The sequence below is a fragment of the Humulus lupulus genome, chromosome 4 (assembly GCF_963169125.1).
Source record: "Humulus lupulus chromosome 4, drHumLupu1.1, whole genome shotgun sequence".
Taxonomy (NCBI): Eukaryota; Viridiplantae; Streptophyta; class Magnoliopsida; order Rosales; family Cannabaceae; genus Humulus; species Humulus lupulus.
This window is the reverse complement of record NC_084796.1, coordinates 220582950-220601038: the sequence shown is the minus strand read 5'-3', so window position 1 is coordinate 220601038 and position 18089 is coordinate 220582950. Positions and strand designations below refer to the sequence as shown.

The 18089-nt window shown below is 31.6% G+C and overlaps 2 protein-coding genes across 2 annotated transcripts; one reads left to right on the top strand and one right to left on the bottom strand.

Annotated features, from left to right (window-relative positions):
- Positions 1 to 4423: 4423 nt before the first annotated feature.
- LOC133831226 (phospholipase D alpha 1-like) lies at positions 4424 to 10293 on the bottom strand. The gene is made up of 5 exons (XM_062261438.1): positions 9991 to 10293; positions 9778 to 9897; positions 7308 to 7361; positions 5310 to 7173; positions 4424 to 5015 (listed from the first exon to the last, which is right to left on the bottom strand). The coding sequence occupies exons 2-5, from the start codon at positions 9865 to 9867 to the stop codon at positions 4579 to 4581; spliced, it is 2445 nt and encodes an 814-aa protein (XP_062117422.1). The 5' UTR covers positions 9868 to 9897; positions 9991 to 10293; the 3' UTR covers positions 4424 to 4578.
- Positions 10294 to 14674: 4381 nt separating this feature from the next.
- On the top strand, positions 14675 to 16575 carry LOC133831225 (protein RGF1 INDUCIBLE TRANSCRIPTION FACTOR 1-like). The gene is made up of 4 exons (XM_062261437.1): positions 14675 to 14910; positions 15021 to 15236; positions 15385 to 15600; positions 16047 to 16575. The coding sequence occupies exons 1-4, from the start codon at positions 14908 to 14910 to the stop codon at positions 16272 to 16274; spliced, it is 663 nt and encodes a 220-aa protein (XP_062117421.1). The 5' UTR covers positions 14675 to 14907; the 3' UTR covers positions 16275 to 16575.
- The last annotated feature ends 1514 nt before the right edge of the window (positions 16576 to 18089 follow it).

The following is an 18089-nucleotide window of genomic DNA, read 5'->3' as shown; positions in this document are numbered from 1 at the left end:
CAAGGAGCGTAGATTGAAGTGTACTATTGGCCATTCTACCCACAATGAACTCTATCCCAACTCTGGTCATCTCCTCTACCAACTCTCTAGATATCTGCGTTAAGCTATACACCTATCCTGAACCTCTCCGACTAAGAGCATCCGCTACTATGTTGGCTTTCCCTGAATGATAAAGAATCTCATAGTCATAATCCTTAACCAACTCCAACCAACGTCTCTACCTCGTAATCATATCCTTTTAAGTAAATAAATACTTCAAAATTTTATGATCAGTGTAGTTTTCATAGTTTTGTCCATATAGATAGTGTCGCCATACCTTCAGTGCAAATACCACTGCTGCCAACTCCAAAGCATGAGTAGGGTATCGTTGTTCATACTCCTTTTAGTGTCTTGAGGCATAGGCAATTACTTCTCAGCTTGCATAAGAACACAACCAAACCCCTGTCTCGATGCATCGTAATATACCACAAACTTCTCTTGATCTGAAGGAAGACTCAATGTCGGAGCAATGATCAATCGTCGCTTCAACTCTTGGAAGTTGTTCTCACATTTTTCTGACCAAACGAACTTCAAGTTCTTCCGTGTAAACTTTGTCAGTGGTGTTGCAATCTTCAAGAACCCGTCAACAAAACGCCAATAGTATCCTGCTAAACCCAGGAAACTACTAATCTCTATGGCACTCCTAGGCCTTGGCCAATCTCTCACTGCCTTGATATTGGCTGGATCCACGATGATTCTATCCTTACAGACAACTAGACCAAGGAAAGTCACATAAGGTAGCCATAACACACACTTCTTAAATTTGGCATACTATTTGTGCTTCCTCAACCTTTGAAGTACCAACTTGAGATGTTGCTCATGCTCTGTCTCTGACTGGGAGCAAATCAATATATCATCGATGAATACGATCACAAACTTGTCCAAGTAATCACTAGACACCTTGTTCATCAAATACATAAAAGCTACTGGGGCATTGGTCAATCCAAAAGACATGGCTGAAAATTCATAATGCCCATACCTCATGCGAAAGGTTGTCTTTGGGATATCCTCATCTTTGATCCTCAATTGGTGATAACTAGATTGAAGATCAATCTTTGATAATACTTTCTTACCCTGCAACTAGTCAAACAAGTCGTCAATCCTCAGCAGTGGATACTTGTTTTTAATAGTCAAGTCAATGCACATTCTCAATGTTTCATCCTTCTTCTTAACAAACAACACTGGCGCACCCCACGGTGATAAACTAGGTCTAATAAATCCCAAATCGAGTAATTCTTGCAATTTTACCTTGAATTCCTTCAATTCTATCGGAGCCATTATGTACGGTTCCCTAGACACTGGTTCCATCCCCCGGTACCAACTCAATCACAAACTCGATCTCCCGATGTGGTGGAAACCTTGATAAATCCTTTAGGAACACATCCAGAAAATCACAGACCAACTTAGTCTCTTTAGGTCCAACTAGTACGACCTTAGTAGTATCCACCACACTAACTAGGAATCATATACAACCTCCTCGCAATAGGTCTCTAGCCGTCAACGCTGAGATCACAGGAACGCAGAGCTCGTTCACAGTGTCCACAAATACAAATGAGTCCTCACCCTCAGGCTCAAAAGTTACCATCCTCCTCTTACAATCTATGGTTGCCCCATACTTGGCTAACCATTCCATACCCAAGATCATATCAAAATCTTCCATCGCCAGCTCAATCAGATCTACAGAAAACTCTCTACTATCAACCTCTACAGGTAATGATCTGACCCATCTCCTAGAGACTACCAATTTCCCGGTAGGCAACGAAATCCCAAACCCCACAACATAGAAGTCACATGGTCTACACAATCTGTCTACCACTCTACTAGTTACAAAAGAATGTGTAGCACTAGAATCATTCAACACAATGTAAGGAGAACCACCACTAGATATCTGACTTGTCACTACCGAGGGACTAGCCTCAACCTCTGATTGCGTCAAGGTGAACACTCGAGCTGGAGTCAAGCTATTCACCTTCTTTGGTTCCTCTTTCTTTGATCTTGGACAATCCTTCCTGAGATGACCAAACCACCCCACATAAAAAGCATGCCTTAGCTCAAAATTCTCCCAGATGGCGCCTCCTACACAGGGCACATTCCAGATAACTCCTCCAAATCTCATTGCGGCCTTGGCGGCCACCATTAATACACGAGCCCTCCTATCTGGGCCTGTAACTATAGAAGTAACTGAGGTCTTCCTCTTCTGGTCACTAGGTCCTCCGCCCCTACCAGATCCTACAAATGGAGGTACCACCCTCCTGACATCCCGCCAAGCGGCGCTCTCACGCCAAATCTTCTTCTCTGCGCCCTCAATAGTAAGGGTTGTTGGTATTAAATGTGATAAATCAGGATATGTAGCGGAATGGATCTTTTAAAAAATTAATAATACCAGCCAGGATCATACATATATTGATATATTAAATCAAGTACAAATAGATTAGAGATTACCTTTTGTAGCCTATCAAGAGTCTGCGAATCTTTTTGTATAAATCAACTATCTTCCTATCCTTATTCTGAAAGCTAATACCTTGATCTTCCAGACCAATCCTCAAACACACAAGGACATGTTTGGGCACATAGGATTCAAAATTTGATTTAGAACACTCTAGATGTACTCAAAGAGGTTTGAGTATAAAGAGGAAGTTGTGTATAGAATTTCACCGTTTATTTTTCTTATCCCTGAAAGTATCGCTCCCTTCAGTTTTATAAAGATAATTAACTTAATTAATTGATCTTTATTTAATTTAAAATAAAACTGAACAGTTGTAACCTATTTAATTATTTAATTTAAATCATATTTAAAAAGAATAATTTAATAAATAAATAAATTTGAAATTCAAAATTCAAATCCCAGTGATATTTATATCTCTGAGTGGCGCCACACACACTCACTGTACAGTGAGTGTGTTGTGAGCCACATTAGGATTTTCTCTAATTTTCTTATTTGTTTGTTCAATTAATATTTAAGATAATATATTTTTCTTAAAATAAATATCACTCAATTCAAAATTAACTTTATCTTAAAATATTAGCTTTAAATAAATAAATACATATCTTAGTATAAATAAAATAATTATTAATCTCTCTATATATATTAATCCGAACATGATTAATATTTATATTAACATATTTTGGCACACCATTGGAGCAATTTTTTTTGTAAAGTGAGCTATATTTTAGCAATATATCACCAATTTGACACTCCATTTTAGATGCTCTCATGATAAGATTATGTAAATGATATAATATTTGAAGGTAATTTGTGTATGGTATTCTTATTATTATATTATACGCATTAGAAAAGATTAGTGGTAATAGACGTATCATATGTTCACTTGCTCTAGTGGAAAGTGTAGGATTTTACCAAATTATCCTACACCAGTCCACTAAAATTAGAGTTAGTCAACCAAGGTCAAAACAGACCTTTTGTTTCAATACATATGTGATGTACAGAACACCACGTGTCTGCACAAATAGTAGACAAAAAATACCCTAAACAAAAGCTAACAAAGTTTTATCTCTTTTTCAGAAAAATGGGCAGCCTTCGAAAAGTTTTCTGCAACAGAGCTCTGTTAGGGCAAAACCACGAACAAGGGTTTGAGAGATGAAATTCAACAGAAATGCAACAGGAAATAAGAGAGTGATAAGAAAAACACAGAGAGTTTTCGAGGTTCGCTCAAAAATGGCAACTTCCTCGTCGAACTCGCCTCAGGGATGCAGCTCAGCCCTTTCATTCAACATGCATGATATTGAGTACAACAATGGAGGTTCCGAGTCACAGAGCATTGGCTGGTAAGCCTCTATCTATCTTGCTCTCTGTTTGTTTCACTCTTCTCTTAACTTTCTTACTGACTCTCTCTCTCTCTTTTTCTTTCTGTACAAAACCTCACGAGGAGAGAAAACCACACTCTCAGACTTGGGGATTCTTGGAGCTTAATCTCAGATGAAGAAGGCTCTCACTTGTGTTTGATAAGCTTCTTCTTATCCCTTTTTATACTAGTTGATATTCTGAGTGATTGACAAATCTGTTGCAAGACGGTAATCTGTTGAGATCTTGATATTAGTTCTGAATGATTGATTTTTTCTGTTGTATTCTTGCTGAGCTGTATAATTATTTTAGACATAGCAGTTTTATAAGGGAATTTAAACAACAGAGAGTATTATGAACCACATAATCATTGTTTATATGTGACTCTGTGAAATAATATGATCCATATGCAATACTTAATCTAATAAAGATTTGTTTTCACGTGAGATATTATGTAGATCTATGGTGATTCTAGATTAATATCTATACTATATATAAGAATTGAATAGGGGTGATTTGAATTTGTAAAGCTTCATATGGAATATTTACTAAAATCAAAAATGAAAACAAAGAAGAGTAAAGTAGCCATAAAACATAGTAGAAATATGTTGTAACTTGTATTTCGTATACATGTATTGCATGCATGTGAATGTATTATAGAATAAATTATGTTAAAGTACAAATATGATTGCATTCCAACAATCCGAGTAGAGATATCGACTAATATTATTCCATATTTAGGTGGTAATGATTGGAGGAAGGTAATCAGATTTGTTGCCCAACACTGGGGCCTTGGTGTCTGGGAAGAACTTAAACCCTGGCAACTCCCCAATAGTTCCATTGTTCTTTACTTCAACAGGGTAGCGAAGAAGATGACCTGGCAATACATCATCATCAAATGTATTGCTTGAGTAAGCTTCCCAATACTTTTGAGCATACATATTCACCCTATGGACACATTCTAGGGTTTCAGGGTTTTCAAAGGTATTCTCAAAATAGCCAAGGTGTTCCATCCACAACGACATTCGAAATCCAAATATTTGGCCTCTGGCTGGTTCATGGCCGACTAAATGGTGTGGCTGGAATGCCCCCATAGCAATCTCAGAGTCCCTAGCACCGTCCATAGATCTTTGATTAATGTTGGCTGATCCAATGATTATATATTCATCATCAACTGCCACAAATTTCAAATATGTTATCTTGCATTTTATGCCGAATTACACGAGATTATAAATTTGATTAAAAATATGTATATTTCGAGAAACAAACGCCCTAAAAAATTTGAATTTAAAATATATATATATATAATTATAAAAATTTACTCAGTGATTAGAAAGAACAAAATGATATACCAGCCAAGATTGTATAGAGTGCTAAAGGGCTTGACCAAAATGTAGAAATGATCACCCAATAAGCTCAATATAAGTTACGATATTCATAGAGAAAGAGTGTTTAAGACAATGGTTACCTATCATCAACTTTGAATGAACGTAAATCATGAAACGCCTGGATTGCTGGGCTCTACTATAATCAGTGTCAGCATCTGGTCTTTCTGGGGGTACATATTCTGCCATATTACTTCGCTCTCGATTTCCAAGGCAAAAAAATGTCAAATATTCTCTGGGGTCTGCATGTAAACCTTTTCTTTGAAGGGCTTGAGTGATATCAGAATACATCATTTCCATCGTACGCCTTTGCCAATCTAATATAGCCTGAACAGAACCACTCTCGGGAATTCCTTCTGGCCACATTGGGATAATGATGTATACTACAAACCTTTGCCCTGCTTCAATTTTACTAACAATTTTCAGTGAGAGCTCTTTCGGTATAAGATGCAAAGCATTGATCTCCTCAACCTTAATATCTGAAGCTCTCCAACCAAAGGAGCTTCCTAGGAAATACTGGTTTTCTATGTAAATGAAATTTTTGGCTCGCCGAATAGCATTGATATAAGCATCCTGAATGCTGCGCTCAATAACATTGTTCTTCCCAGATACAAGCCCCATTTTTGCTGCTTCCCCAGGATTCTCAGGGAAACCAGTGACAGCCCCACCATCAATGGATCGAAACAGTTGAACACTCCATGTTTCAGTGTCATCATTTGGTGACATGCCATATGTTGGGGGAACAAGAATAGTGTCCAACCTACTCATTGGAATTATGAACTTATTACCAACTTGTTTTCTCCACCTTTGCTCAAAGTTGTACAAGACGTCCCAAGCGACAGGTCCTTCGAGCCTGCAATGGATGTCATGCCAAGGCTCCCTTGGACCACCTTTATTGATGGAAGCGCCTGGAAAGTTTGGTTGGTGAAAATCATTGTGGTGGGTCGTGGCCAAAGAACTGAATAGAGGGTGGTTATATGTATCATATCTTCCATCGCAAAGATCAATACCTCCAACAAAACTCACAATCCTCCTCTTTAGAGACTCTTTTTCATGTAACTCGCTATCAACAACAATAGTTTTCTGATGATGAGTAAACATGGCAGAGGTCTCGAATCCCTGAACTATGCTTCTGTCATGATCAGGATTTCGAGGGCACAAGAAACAATGCACATTTGTGTTGCGAAAGTATTCTTCAGTCTCTTGATCATGTGTTGCCATTAAACCATCCTTCTTTAATTCCATAAGAGAGGTCCTGTCATCCCAGATAAGCACAAGAACTGAGACACCTTCATCAGCCTTCCTCCTTAGAAGCTCTCCAAGTGTACTATCTGCTCCAAGTTTTGGCGTGGTTGGGTCTCTTACCAAGGTTATTTGAGTATAGATAGACCATCCAGTTATGTAAATCAAGTGTTTGGCATTAGTGATTGCATCAAAGATGTCCTCCCAACATCTATGGGGCTGAAATAACTGTCCAAAAGATGAAGCCACAATTGTATCGAAATAACTCGGAACATGGGCATCTTGGTAAAGGGTGACTTTGCAACCTTGTCTTTGATGGAAGAATGTTCTGGGAACTCCCTGATATTGGGGGTTTCTGATTCCTGATGACCAATTTTGTTCATCAGTAATGCGAACAAATTGTAAAGTAACACGAATTTTAGAACCCGTTGGTTTTCGTTCTTCATCTAAGATTGGAATCTCTTCATTATTTACCACATGCCTGGTGAAGATAGTGTCAACAGGAAAATAAGCTCTTCCAATTAACGTTGCCCCAACAAGTTCATCATTTTTTATTGTGAATATCACCTCTGAGGTCCAATGGGCACAATAAATGTAAAAAGATTCGTTCCAAACTGGATGGTTGGTATTTTTTTGCACCATACTGGTACGTGCAACCCTCGCCTTATCTAAATCAACTGTTGCATAGAGTTTTGGTCCAACAATCTCCATATACATATAATGTATTTTATATGTTAGATGACATGCATGTAACGAGAAATCAATGAGGCTTAAAATTAAAATGCACATAGTTATAACTAATAATCTTCACGCTAAGATTTAAAGACAAATTTATGTACCTCAGGCCGACAAGATACCGCTTTCTTGACGCCGGCTAGAATTTTTTTAGGTGACTTGTGTATTAAAAAAGAAAAACACCAAATTAATTAAAAAAAATCAGAAGAAGAAGAAAAAAACAAACCATCAATACAATTTACAATGTATATACCTAATTGAGCCAAATTAATGTTGTAGTAGATAATTAAACATTTGAAGCATGATTTAGAGTAAAACAATTTCCAATGCATGATCTAAATTATGCATTAAATTTGGTACAAAACATGAACAATTTTTATATTCAGTACAGTATTTGTAATTGTGATCTAATACATAATAGCATTTTAAGATATGCAAATTGATATAAAAAATAATCTAACTAATTAATGATAAATTATAAAATTAAAAAAAATAATCAATAGCAATATTGTAATAAAAAAAATGTGTATCAAAATCTTTCACTAATGATCATGATTAATGACAATAATATAATTGAAAAAGTGTATTTATTAGACCATTTCTAAGGTATGGTTTATATTTTGTGCCAAATTTGGCACAAAAATGAGTTTATGCTATATTTGGTCCAAATACATTTGTAATAATTGTTCTCCAATGAGATGATGTAAATTAACTCCAAAAGTCAATAATAATTAAAAGTCATTCAACTTATTGAAAATATATGAAAAATTAATTATTTTTCCATGTTTTTGTATAGTCTAAATTATGACAATATAGTAAATAAAAAATATAAAAATTATAATAATTAATAAATCAAAATAATTAGTGACAATGTGAAAAATAAAAAATAAAAAAATTTATTTTGGTACAGTTTTAAACATATATACCAAACTTGGCATATTTTAATTTTTTAAAAAAACTTAGCACGCTTTTTAGAACAACGCTCGACTGATGATGTTTTTGTTTTTGTTTTAAATAACATAATAATAAAATGCTAAAATATAATGATGTCTCACTTTTTTGACATTCTTGTAGAGACGCTCTTAGGGGTGACTGTGGAGTAAGCGTGAAAACATGAAAGAAATTCACTAACCTATAAAGTACGATTAAGTGATTGCGGTACGAAATTATGCGCTCAGATCATTAATCTATTTTAGATAAATCAAACACAAAGTTTTGGACTTTGGTAGCTACAAGAACGTCACAATAAATATTAAATTGTGAGCATTTCAAGTCCAAACCAACTAAGGTTACAATGAAGAGAATCATTATAGTGCCTATGTTTTTAGAAATCATTACTATATTAATGTTTCTAGAATACACATTTTATTTATCAATTTATTTAGAATAGACACTATAGTGGATGTGCTTTTTGAAATCATTACTATATATATTGCAACTATATATTTTGTTGAACTAGTTGTGTGTTTAAAATCTTACATCTGTTAAAAGAAAAGAAGAACTACGAGTAAGACATCTAGGTTTAGTGCTTTAAGGTACCGTTCATATATGCATGTATTGTATACTACAACGTAATTTTTTTTATATTATTAATAATGATATAATAAAATAAATCAGTAGTCATATAAATATATATATATGAGGTGTGGTGTATATATAACGGTTTTTTAAAACTCATTCCGCTTAAATGCACCGCATCGCAGAAGTATAAAAAATTGGACTCCCAAGTAGATAATTTGTTTACCTCTACTTAGAGTATATCTAATGGAGTGTTAAATTTGTGATATATTGCTAAAATATAACTTACTTTATAAAAAATTTGCTCCAATAATGTGTCAAAAGTTGTGACAAATTTAGGATATGCTAAAAGTTTGACCAAATTTAGTACACAATATAGCATAGTGCATAATTTGTACTACCATAAATAGTACACTTTTTCATTTACTTTTATGTCATTTTTATTATTTTTGTATTATTTTTATCTATTTGCATTAAATGCTATACTTTTAACCTTATTATTTTATATTATCAGCAATATAAAATATAAAGAAAAATAATTATCTTTTTGTATATTTTCAATAAATATCAAATTAACATTAATGAAATATTAAATTTTATAACAGTTTTTATAATTGTGCATTGGAGCATAATGCTAAAATTGTGCTAAATATATAATATATATTAACTTTTTGTACCAAATATAGCACATTATTTACACCTTTCATTCATTGGAGATGGTCTTATTATGCCAAATTTGACACTTGTTATATTTTGCCAAATTTAATACATGTTACAACTTCTATCAAATTTGTCATAATTTTTAGCACATTTTTTCATACAAAAATCACTAAGCTATAACATTGCATCACAAATTTATAACTTGATTGGAGATGGGCTAATGTTGATGAATATTATTTTTTGGATGAAACTATTGATGAATTGAGCACATATTAGTGAAGAATAATAACTAGTGAAATTAAATTAATAGGTAAGCAAACATTAAAAATCCGAAGAAAGGTTTCATAACAAAAAGAGAATGAAAAACTGATGAGTTGGAGTGTTGAAACTACATACCACACCGCCACAGAAGTTGAAACATCCACTTTGAAGCTTATCAACGCTGTGAATGGTGGCGATAAGCGCCCCGTGAAGCAACTGTGGCATTTTGGTAAAGAAGGGTAACGGAAGAGATATCTACAACAGAAAGAAAAAAAAATCAGAAGGGAGAAAGAAAAAAAAAAACAAGAGAAGCAAATAACGAATAAATTGAAATAATGTAACATTTACCGAAGGTTGGAATATTGGAATGGAATGGAATGGCGTAGATGGAATGGATTGGGTTCATAGTGATCTAAATATAGAGAGAAATGAAGAAAAAAAGAAGATGAAGAAGGAGGGTGTTTGGATGTGTGGATATCAAGATTGAAAGAGAAGGAAAGCAAAGCAAAGGGCAAAGCATATATATTCTGAGAATTCAAGTAAGAATATGTTCCTTCCCGCCTTTCCTAGCTTCCAAGCACCCCATAACCTCTTCATTCCTTCTTCCTATATTTTTATTTAAAATTTGAATGGCAGATCAAATTAAGCTGGAAATTAATAATAATAATAAAGAAAAAATAAATTGTGATTCACTTTGCCCACGTTGCCAGCGCCTTGGTATCTACACATAGTCATTGGACTGTATTATATTTAATTATTGTTATTATTCTATTCTATATATATATATATATATATTATTTCAAAAAAGCCCTTAGATCCAATTAAAATTAAATTCTTTCCCTTTTTGCTACTTCAAGAAACATGAATGGCCTCTCCTTCAATTAAATAGAAAGAAAAAAAAAACATTAAGGACCAGAAACTGAGCCAAAAAAGTTTGATCAAATTAAAGGAAAGTACTTGCAATTATCATAACGAAACTACCAAACCAAAGTACGTAAAAAAAAGCAAAGCAATTTTTATCTATGACTAGTCTTTTTCTTTAAACTTTTTTTATTAGAAAAAAAATGCACGGCATTCTTTATTCTAGATAAAATAGAAAATTGAGGGGGCTTTTTAACTTTTAAGATTTCTTATTATAAAAAAGACCTACCCCATGCAACTTACCAAACATAAATTAGAAAATATAAAAACTTTTATTTATTATATTTTTCAACAAAAGGATTTGGCAAAATAAATTTCTATGTATAATTAAATTGTGTTATTATTTTTTCAATTTAAAATGACCATATCAAACTATTTCTATATATAAACATTTTAATCTCGTCACAATTATTATTTAACTTATATCTTACATTATGCTTTAAAAATTGCACTTTATTATAGTTTCAAATTTAAAAACAGCTTACCTAAACAAAATGCTAGATCAAGCCAAAAAGATGCAAAGTAATTTTTTTAAATTTAAAACAAATGTCAATTTATTGTTGATTAGATTATTCCAAATTTAGCACAAACTATTATAGTTCACTTTCTCATTTTGATTTGGTCACTTGTGTTAAGAAATTTTGATTAGAAATAATCTGAAAATTATATTTATTTTAATAAATATCACATTGGCAAAAGCTTAAATAAGTCATAATATTACTTTTCCTTTTAAGTATGTTGAAGAGTAATTTACTATACAAATACATACTACATAGTTAATTTATTGTTGAGAAATTCTCTACTCATGCATTGGCAATGTTTATATTTTTGTTTGTGGGGATAAAATATTTATATGGTATATATATATATTTATATACTAGATGCAAGTAATGTGCGATGTATGTTTTTGTAGTTTTATTTATAGAATTTATTAATTATTTTTATTAAATTAAATAATTTTTTTTAAGTTTATGTTTGCTCTAGTTTTTTAATTTGGGGGTAATATCAAGAGATTATATATTATATGTTTAATGTAATATTAAATATTATACGTGGATTTTAAATTTAAGTTTCTTGCTAGTTTTTTTTAAAAAGTAATTTGTTGCTAATTGACAATAAATTATATTATATTTTTAATATGATATTATTCTAATAAGTGAGCTTAAGTTTAATTAAATTTTATTTAAGTTATAAAACTTATTATTTTATTATTTTTAAATAATTATTATTGTCAAATATCTAAAATTATTATATTTTAATTTATTTAATTATTTATTATTTTTAAATAATTATCATTGTAAAATATCTCAAAAATATCATATTTTAACCTGTTTAATTATTTATTATTTTTAAATAATTATCATTGTAAAATATCTCAAAAATATCTTATTTTAATTTGTTTAATTATTTATTATTTTAAATAATTATCATTGTAAAATATCTCAAAAATATCATTTTTTAATTTTTTTTAATTATTTATTTTATTTTATTTAAGTTTAAGTGTTTACAAACTACCGTTAAATATAATAATATTCTGTTAAATATAAAAATATTCCGTTAAAATTAACATTAAAATGATAAAAAAACCGTTAAAAGCAATAATTTTTGTTATCTACACACTTATTATATAAAAGAGATATATATATATATATTTAAATCTAATTAAGATTATATAAAATATTATTTTACTACATAATGATATTTGTCATTTTGTATGGGAAAAAATATTAATATAAACGTAAAAATAATAATTTTACAAGCAATTTTATATTGTGATTTAGTATACTATTCCTCTTGAATTGTTCTTCTGATTTTGATATGAATTATTAACTATATAAAGTTCACACCTAATGTTATTCTCAGGGGCATGTAGAGCTGTTAAAATAATTAGTTGTAGTTTATATAGGTATATATATATTACCTCACAAAAATTATTATATTTTAATAATATACCTATTATAATTTTTATCTTGTCTTTATTAAAATTTTCATCTCTGATTATCTCATTATCATAACACCTGCTTCACAAAATATTATAGGTTCTCTCTTTAGTCGTGGGAAATTGCTTTTCATGTTTAACTTTAACATAGCTTAATTTAGGGGTTTTATTTTATTTTAACATTTTTCACCTATATTATTTCTATTTTTTTCTTCAAAAATATTGATTTGTATTTATTTATTATTATAAATTCTTGGCATTGCTGGAGCCATCTGGCCAAAAGAAAGCGTTTCATATGAGCCTTTAATAAGACAAACCTCATAATTAATTACTTATATTATTACCATATGTATAATTGATACTCATTTATAATTAATTCCCTTATAATTCTGAACCAAAAATTTAGGAGGTGCTGTTAGAATATTAATGATTTTATTTTCAAGGAAGTGAATATAGTTTTATTATTATTTTTTTAAAAGAAATTACATATGAAAAAAAAAAATCACATAAAACTCCTGAGTAGAATATACTGTACTGTACGACGTTGTAGTCTTGTATTACAGTTTAATATGTAAAGGAAAGAATAAAGAAGCTTCATTGATTTACTCTAACTCTATACCTACTCTAAGACTTTCTTTCTTCCTCACCAATCAAATATATTCAAATATGTTCAAATATAAAATATTTGTTGTAAATATACTAGCGGGACTTACATTTTTTACTTTTTTTTTTTTATTTTAGAAATGGATATAGTATGATTTTTCTTGATAAAAATTACTAAATATATAAAATTGAGAGGGGCTTAGCCTTCCTTGATCCCATCTTTAAAACATATCATATTAATGTGTGCATTATTTGTATGTAATATTACTGATTTGATAATACTTGTGACAAAAATCAACAATCTCATTCTCATATTCAATTCATATAAAAATTCAATAATTTCTAAGTAATGATTAATGATTTTCCAAATATTATCCAATTATAAAATTTAAATCTATTTATAGGAACTTTTGAAAAGCTGAACAGTATACTACTGAATATTGGCCATTGAGAGTGTATAATTATATATAATAAGAAAAGCTAGCACTAAAGATTTGCATATGAATTCATTAATAATATTTTTGGCAATATATTAATGGCTCTGCCACTATAAATTTGATTCCAAAGGTGTACTTAGTGGTTCTTTAATTGCAATGCTGGATTCCATTTTAATACCAACTAAGTAGTATTGCCGGCCACAATAATTTTGTTATAAAAAATGTTTATTTAATTAAAACTATTTCTTAATTTATATGATGATTAATTAATTTAATTCTTTATCTATGTATCTTCTTTTAAAGTAGTTATAATAAAATTAAAAATCTCTCCCGACATGACATGCTGCCTAAAATTATGCATATGGAGCGTTTCATGACCAAGCTACAACGTCAACCATATTAGTTGTTATATCTTTAATACACCAAAAAAAAAAAAAGATTGGCTAACAAGAGCTTTTAAGGTTTTATTTATTTATTTATTTTAATTTGTTTCAACTAGGGGTGAAAATATAAAATAATATCTATTTACTATTTGTATTGATAAATACATAATCAATTATTATAAAATCATGCTTACTTTACATAAAAATAAATGGATACATGAGAATGACTTAATTGAATGTAATTAAATTTTTGCATAAAAATTTATTGAAATATTCAACTAAAAAATAAAACAATTCCAATCAATAATTCTCTCTGAAAATGATTTTAAAGAAATTGATCAATTTCTGTCATTTTGGTCCCCAACTCAAAACTTCTTATCACAACCTAATAATAAATAAATAAAAATAAACATTAAACCAAAATATGGGATGGGGATTATGGATCTACAGTGGATATTGGCCAGGTGCCACGTGGCGATCATCGAAAGAGCGAAACGAGTTATATGAATTGGAGCAAGTAATCGGCTTATGCGTAGCCTAGTGGGCTAAACCTTGTGGAGCTGGAGCCTACGTAGAGACGCAAAGAAGATCCAAAAAGTAGCGTAAGCGCCAAACCCACCTATCCCTGTCCAAAGCTCAATCCAACGGCTCGACTTCCACTTCAGCCACTACCTCCGATCTCAGCCGTCCAATCTTATAGCTTCGGCACATTTTTTTTTTTACGAGTCGTGTCCCCTAGTCTAAGCCTTGTTTTTGTTGTTGAATTCTAAGTTACAAGTCGTTTAGGCTCTCTTTCTCGTTTCCCTTTCTCTCTCATAACTCATTCTCTCCCTCTCTCTCTCTTTCACCATTTTCCTCTGCAACTTTCTGTCCGTACAAATGGCGAATTGATCCATCCAAGGCCATTTAATAGTTTTCCAGGAAGAGAGTAATATCAAACCGTTACATTTCAGATACAATACCCATTCTTTTCAATACCTTAATGGTAATGTCGCTAAAATTCTCTTTCTCATTCTCTTTTCTTTTTCATCGCCAGTATTTGTTCTCCTTTTCTCTTTTCTAATTGGACGCACTGTACGATTACTCACTGAACAGGACAAAATGCTTGTGCCGCCGTGGCTCGAGCCATTGCTAACGACGTCGTTTTTCACTGTTTGCCGCACTCACGGCGACGCCGCCAGAAGCGAATGTAACATGTACTGTCTGGATTGCAACAACGGCGGCGGCGGCGGAGGCGGAGGCGGAGGCGGCGCCACTGCGTTTTGCTTCTACTGCCGCTCCTCCCGGCATAAAGATCATCAAGTCATTCAGGTAAAAAAAATCAATAACTATAAAAAATTATTATATCGTAATTAACGAAATCAGTCCTCTACATTATCAAAAATTCTAATATCGCCCCCACATTGACTTTTTTTTTAATTTATTTTTTATTTTTAAAATTTATTTTTACTATAATTAGATTAGGCGATCTTCGTATCACGATGTGGTGAGAGTGTCTGAGATTCAGAAAGTGTTGGATATAAGTGGGGTTCAGACGTATGTGATAAACAGTGCGAGGGTTTTGTTCCTCAACGAGAGACCCCAGCCTAAGACCGGTAAGGGCGTCGCTCACATTTGTGAAATCTGTGGGAGGAGCCTACTGGACCCGTTTCGATTTTGTTCACTTGGTTGCAAGGTTAGTTTTTTTTTCATATTATCCCAACTTGATTGATGATGAGTACTTGGTTGTTGGTACTACTACTACTATAGATACAAACTGTACTGTTTTCTTTTTGATCAATCATCACAATCAAAACGTCGATGTTTTTGTAATGAAAACTCATACATCATCATCATCATCATTATCACCATCACCACCCACTTATATTATTATTATGAACTCTCTCTATAAACCCATCTCCATCAATGTCATTGTAACCCACCACATTGATAATTATCATCATCATCAGCCACCACCACCACCACATATGTGTATGTGTATATAACCAATGTGATTGTGAATGTGAATGACCCATGTTGTAGAAATGATGGGTTATTCTTGGATTGACTTAAAATTGTGTAATATTTTATGTTATAGATTTATAACATAGTTTTGTTTTTATTATATATGAATATATATAGCTTGTGGGAATAAAGAGAAATGGTGATGCAAACTTTACTTTAGAGGGAAAGAATGAAGAGGAAATGGGAAGAAGAGAAGGGATATCGTCAAGAAGAGGGTTATTAAGGGAAGAAGATGAGTTGCGTGAAGGCTCACATCAAGACATTTATCCCCCCACGCCTTCTCCACCTCCTTCTAGTGCAAGAAGAAGAAAAGGCATACCTCATAGGGCTCCATTTGGGTCCTAATTATTCATTCCTTTCAACCTTATTATATAAAATTTATATAAATATAAATATATATTTTTTTAATTTCAAGAAAAAAGAAAGAGGAAAAAAAAATACCTCACCACCCCCACCATTTCGGTGTCTTTGTCCTAAAAAGCAAGCCAAGAAACAAAAGGGTATGGAAGAAAGTTCTTCCTTTTAGGTTTTGGGTCCCATAATTCAACAAAATTCTCTCTTGTGAAGGATGCAATAATGGAGAATTGTTATTGATAATTGCAAGGTGTACATGTCATTAAGAAATTAAAAAGCAAGTCTTTGTGGATTCCGTTTTATTTTATTTTGTATTTTATAATTGGGCCCACCAACCCACATGGGCCGTTTACATAAAGGAGCAATACAACTTTTCTTTTGTTTAATACTCGTAGTAGTAGTAATAGGGATAATCAACTTTCTTTGAGATACTTACCAATTTTCCCTTAACTAAATGAAAATATTTATTTGGAGGATTCTTTTCTTACTTTTGATATGATTTAGTTCAACATTCAAGAAATTGTTACATATGGAGATATCTACATTGATATATACACATACACATTCAAGTAATTATAGAAAAAAATAAAGGAAAGATAAAGTCTATTTTAATTCTTACCATGAATAGAGTGAATGAATGTATGTTTCTTACCTTTTCTAATTTAAACCAAAAGAAGCCAAAACAAGTAGGTGGGATTGATGTAGATTGATGGGTACTATTGGGGGCTCACACTCATATAATGCCTTTTCGGTAATTTAACTAAAGAAGTAGGTACATTATGTGTTTCTATATTTAATGAAGAGTGACCGATGACCTTTTCTAGAGTACTCAATTCTATTGTACCAAAAATTAAAAAATTAACCTATAAATTCATGAAAGCATTATACACCAATCAGTCAATAATTTGACAAGTCAATTAACATATTGGCAGTCTTTAAAAAAAATTGAAGTGTTGTATACATGTCGTCATTAGCTTCATATGAAGAAACACATGAAAATAACTTTACCAATTGTTTTTTCTTAATTTATGGGACGTCTATTTCAAGAAACATCTTGATTAAGTTATATCACAATAGATATGTAATAGCAACTTGGGAAGGTTCTTACCACATTGGTTTTTTCATATATAAATCTATTCATAATTAGTTGGTAAATAGAACATGATTGAGTTAGACGTGAATGCGAAATTTTAGAGAATGCGGACATGCACAAGAATTGTATTGTTGGCTTAATGCTGATTAATGTGTGAATGTTGCCACACTTCTCTTAGAAGCTCCCTTTATTTGCTTTCTTACAATGAAAAAAATCCTCCTTTTCCATTGTTTATGTGAACCAAATTTTGTCTACTATGCCTTTAAAGCTTTTCTTACACCTTTTATTCTTATCATGTTGTTTTTAATAAATTAATTCCCATTCAAAATAATTTTGGGGTCAACGGTGTTGAAATCAAATGTGTTTGGAAAAATACCAAAATAACCTTCTTATTATGACTAAATAACACATTTCTCGATAACCCCAAAAAAAAAACGGTACAATTATTTATGGGGTTTATTTATTTTTGTTGAATACTCCCAAATATTTATTTGTTTGAAAATGACATTGCTGCCCTCAGTCTCACACATTGATACATGAAAACATTTTTTTTCCTACAAAAGTTAAACTTATTAAAATCCGAAAAAAAATTAGTGATTGTTAAAATTATATTGGCAGGTTTTTTAAGCATTTCATACTAAAGTTCCACAAAATACTATTTTTCTACTAAAAGAAAGTTTATATAACTCATATTTTGAAATATGATTACATTA

Coding starts and splice junctions, on each gene's coding strand:
- LOC133831226 (XM_062261438.1), bottom strand. CDS start 9,867: ATGCCACAGTTGCTTCACGGGGCGCTTATCGCCACCATTCACAGCGTT. Junction 7,362..9,777: donor TCAACTTCTGTGGCGGTGTG/GTATGTAGTTTC, acceptor TTAATACACAAG/TCACCTAAAAAAATTCTAGC. Junction 7,174..7,307: donor CGGTATCTTGTCGGCCTGAG/GTACATAAATTT, acceptor ATGTATATGGAG/ATTGTTGGACCAAAACTCTA.
- LOC133831225 (XM_062261437.1), top strand. Junction 15,237..15,384: donor AAGATCATCAAGTCATTCAG/GTAAAAAAAATC, acceptor TACTATAATTAG/ATTAGGCGATCTTCGTATCA. Junction 15,601..16,046: donor TTTGTTCACTTGGTTGCAAG/GTTAGTTTTTTT, acceptor GAATATATATAG/CTTGTGGGAATAAAGAGAAA.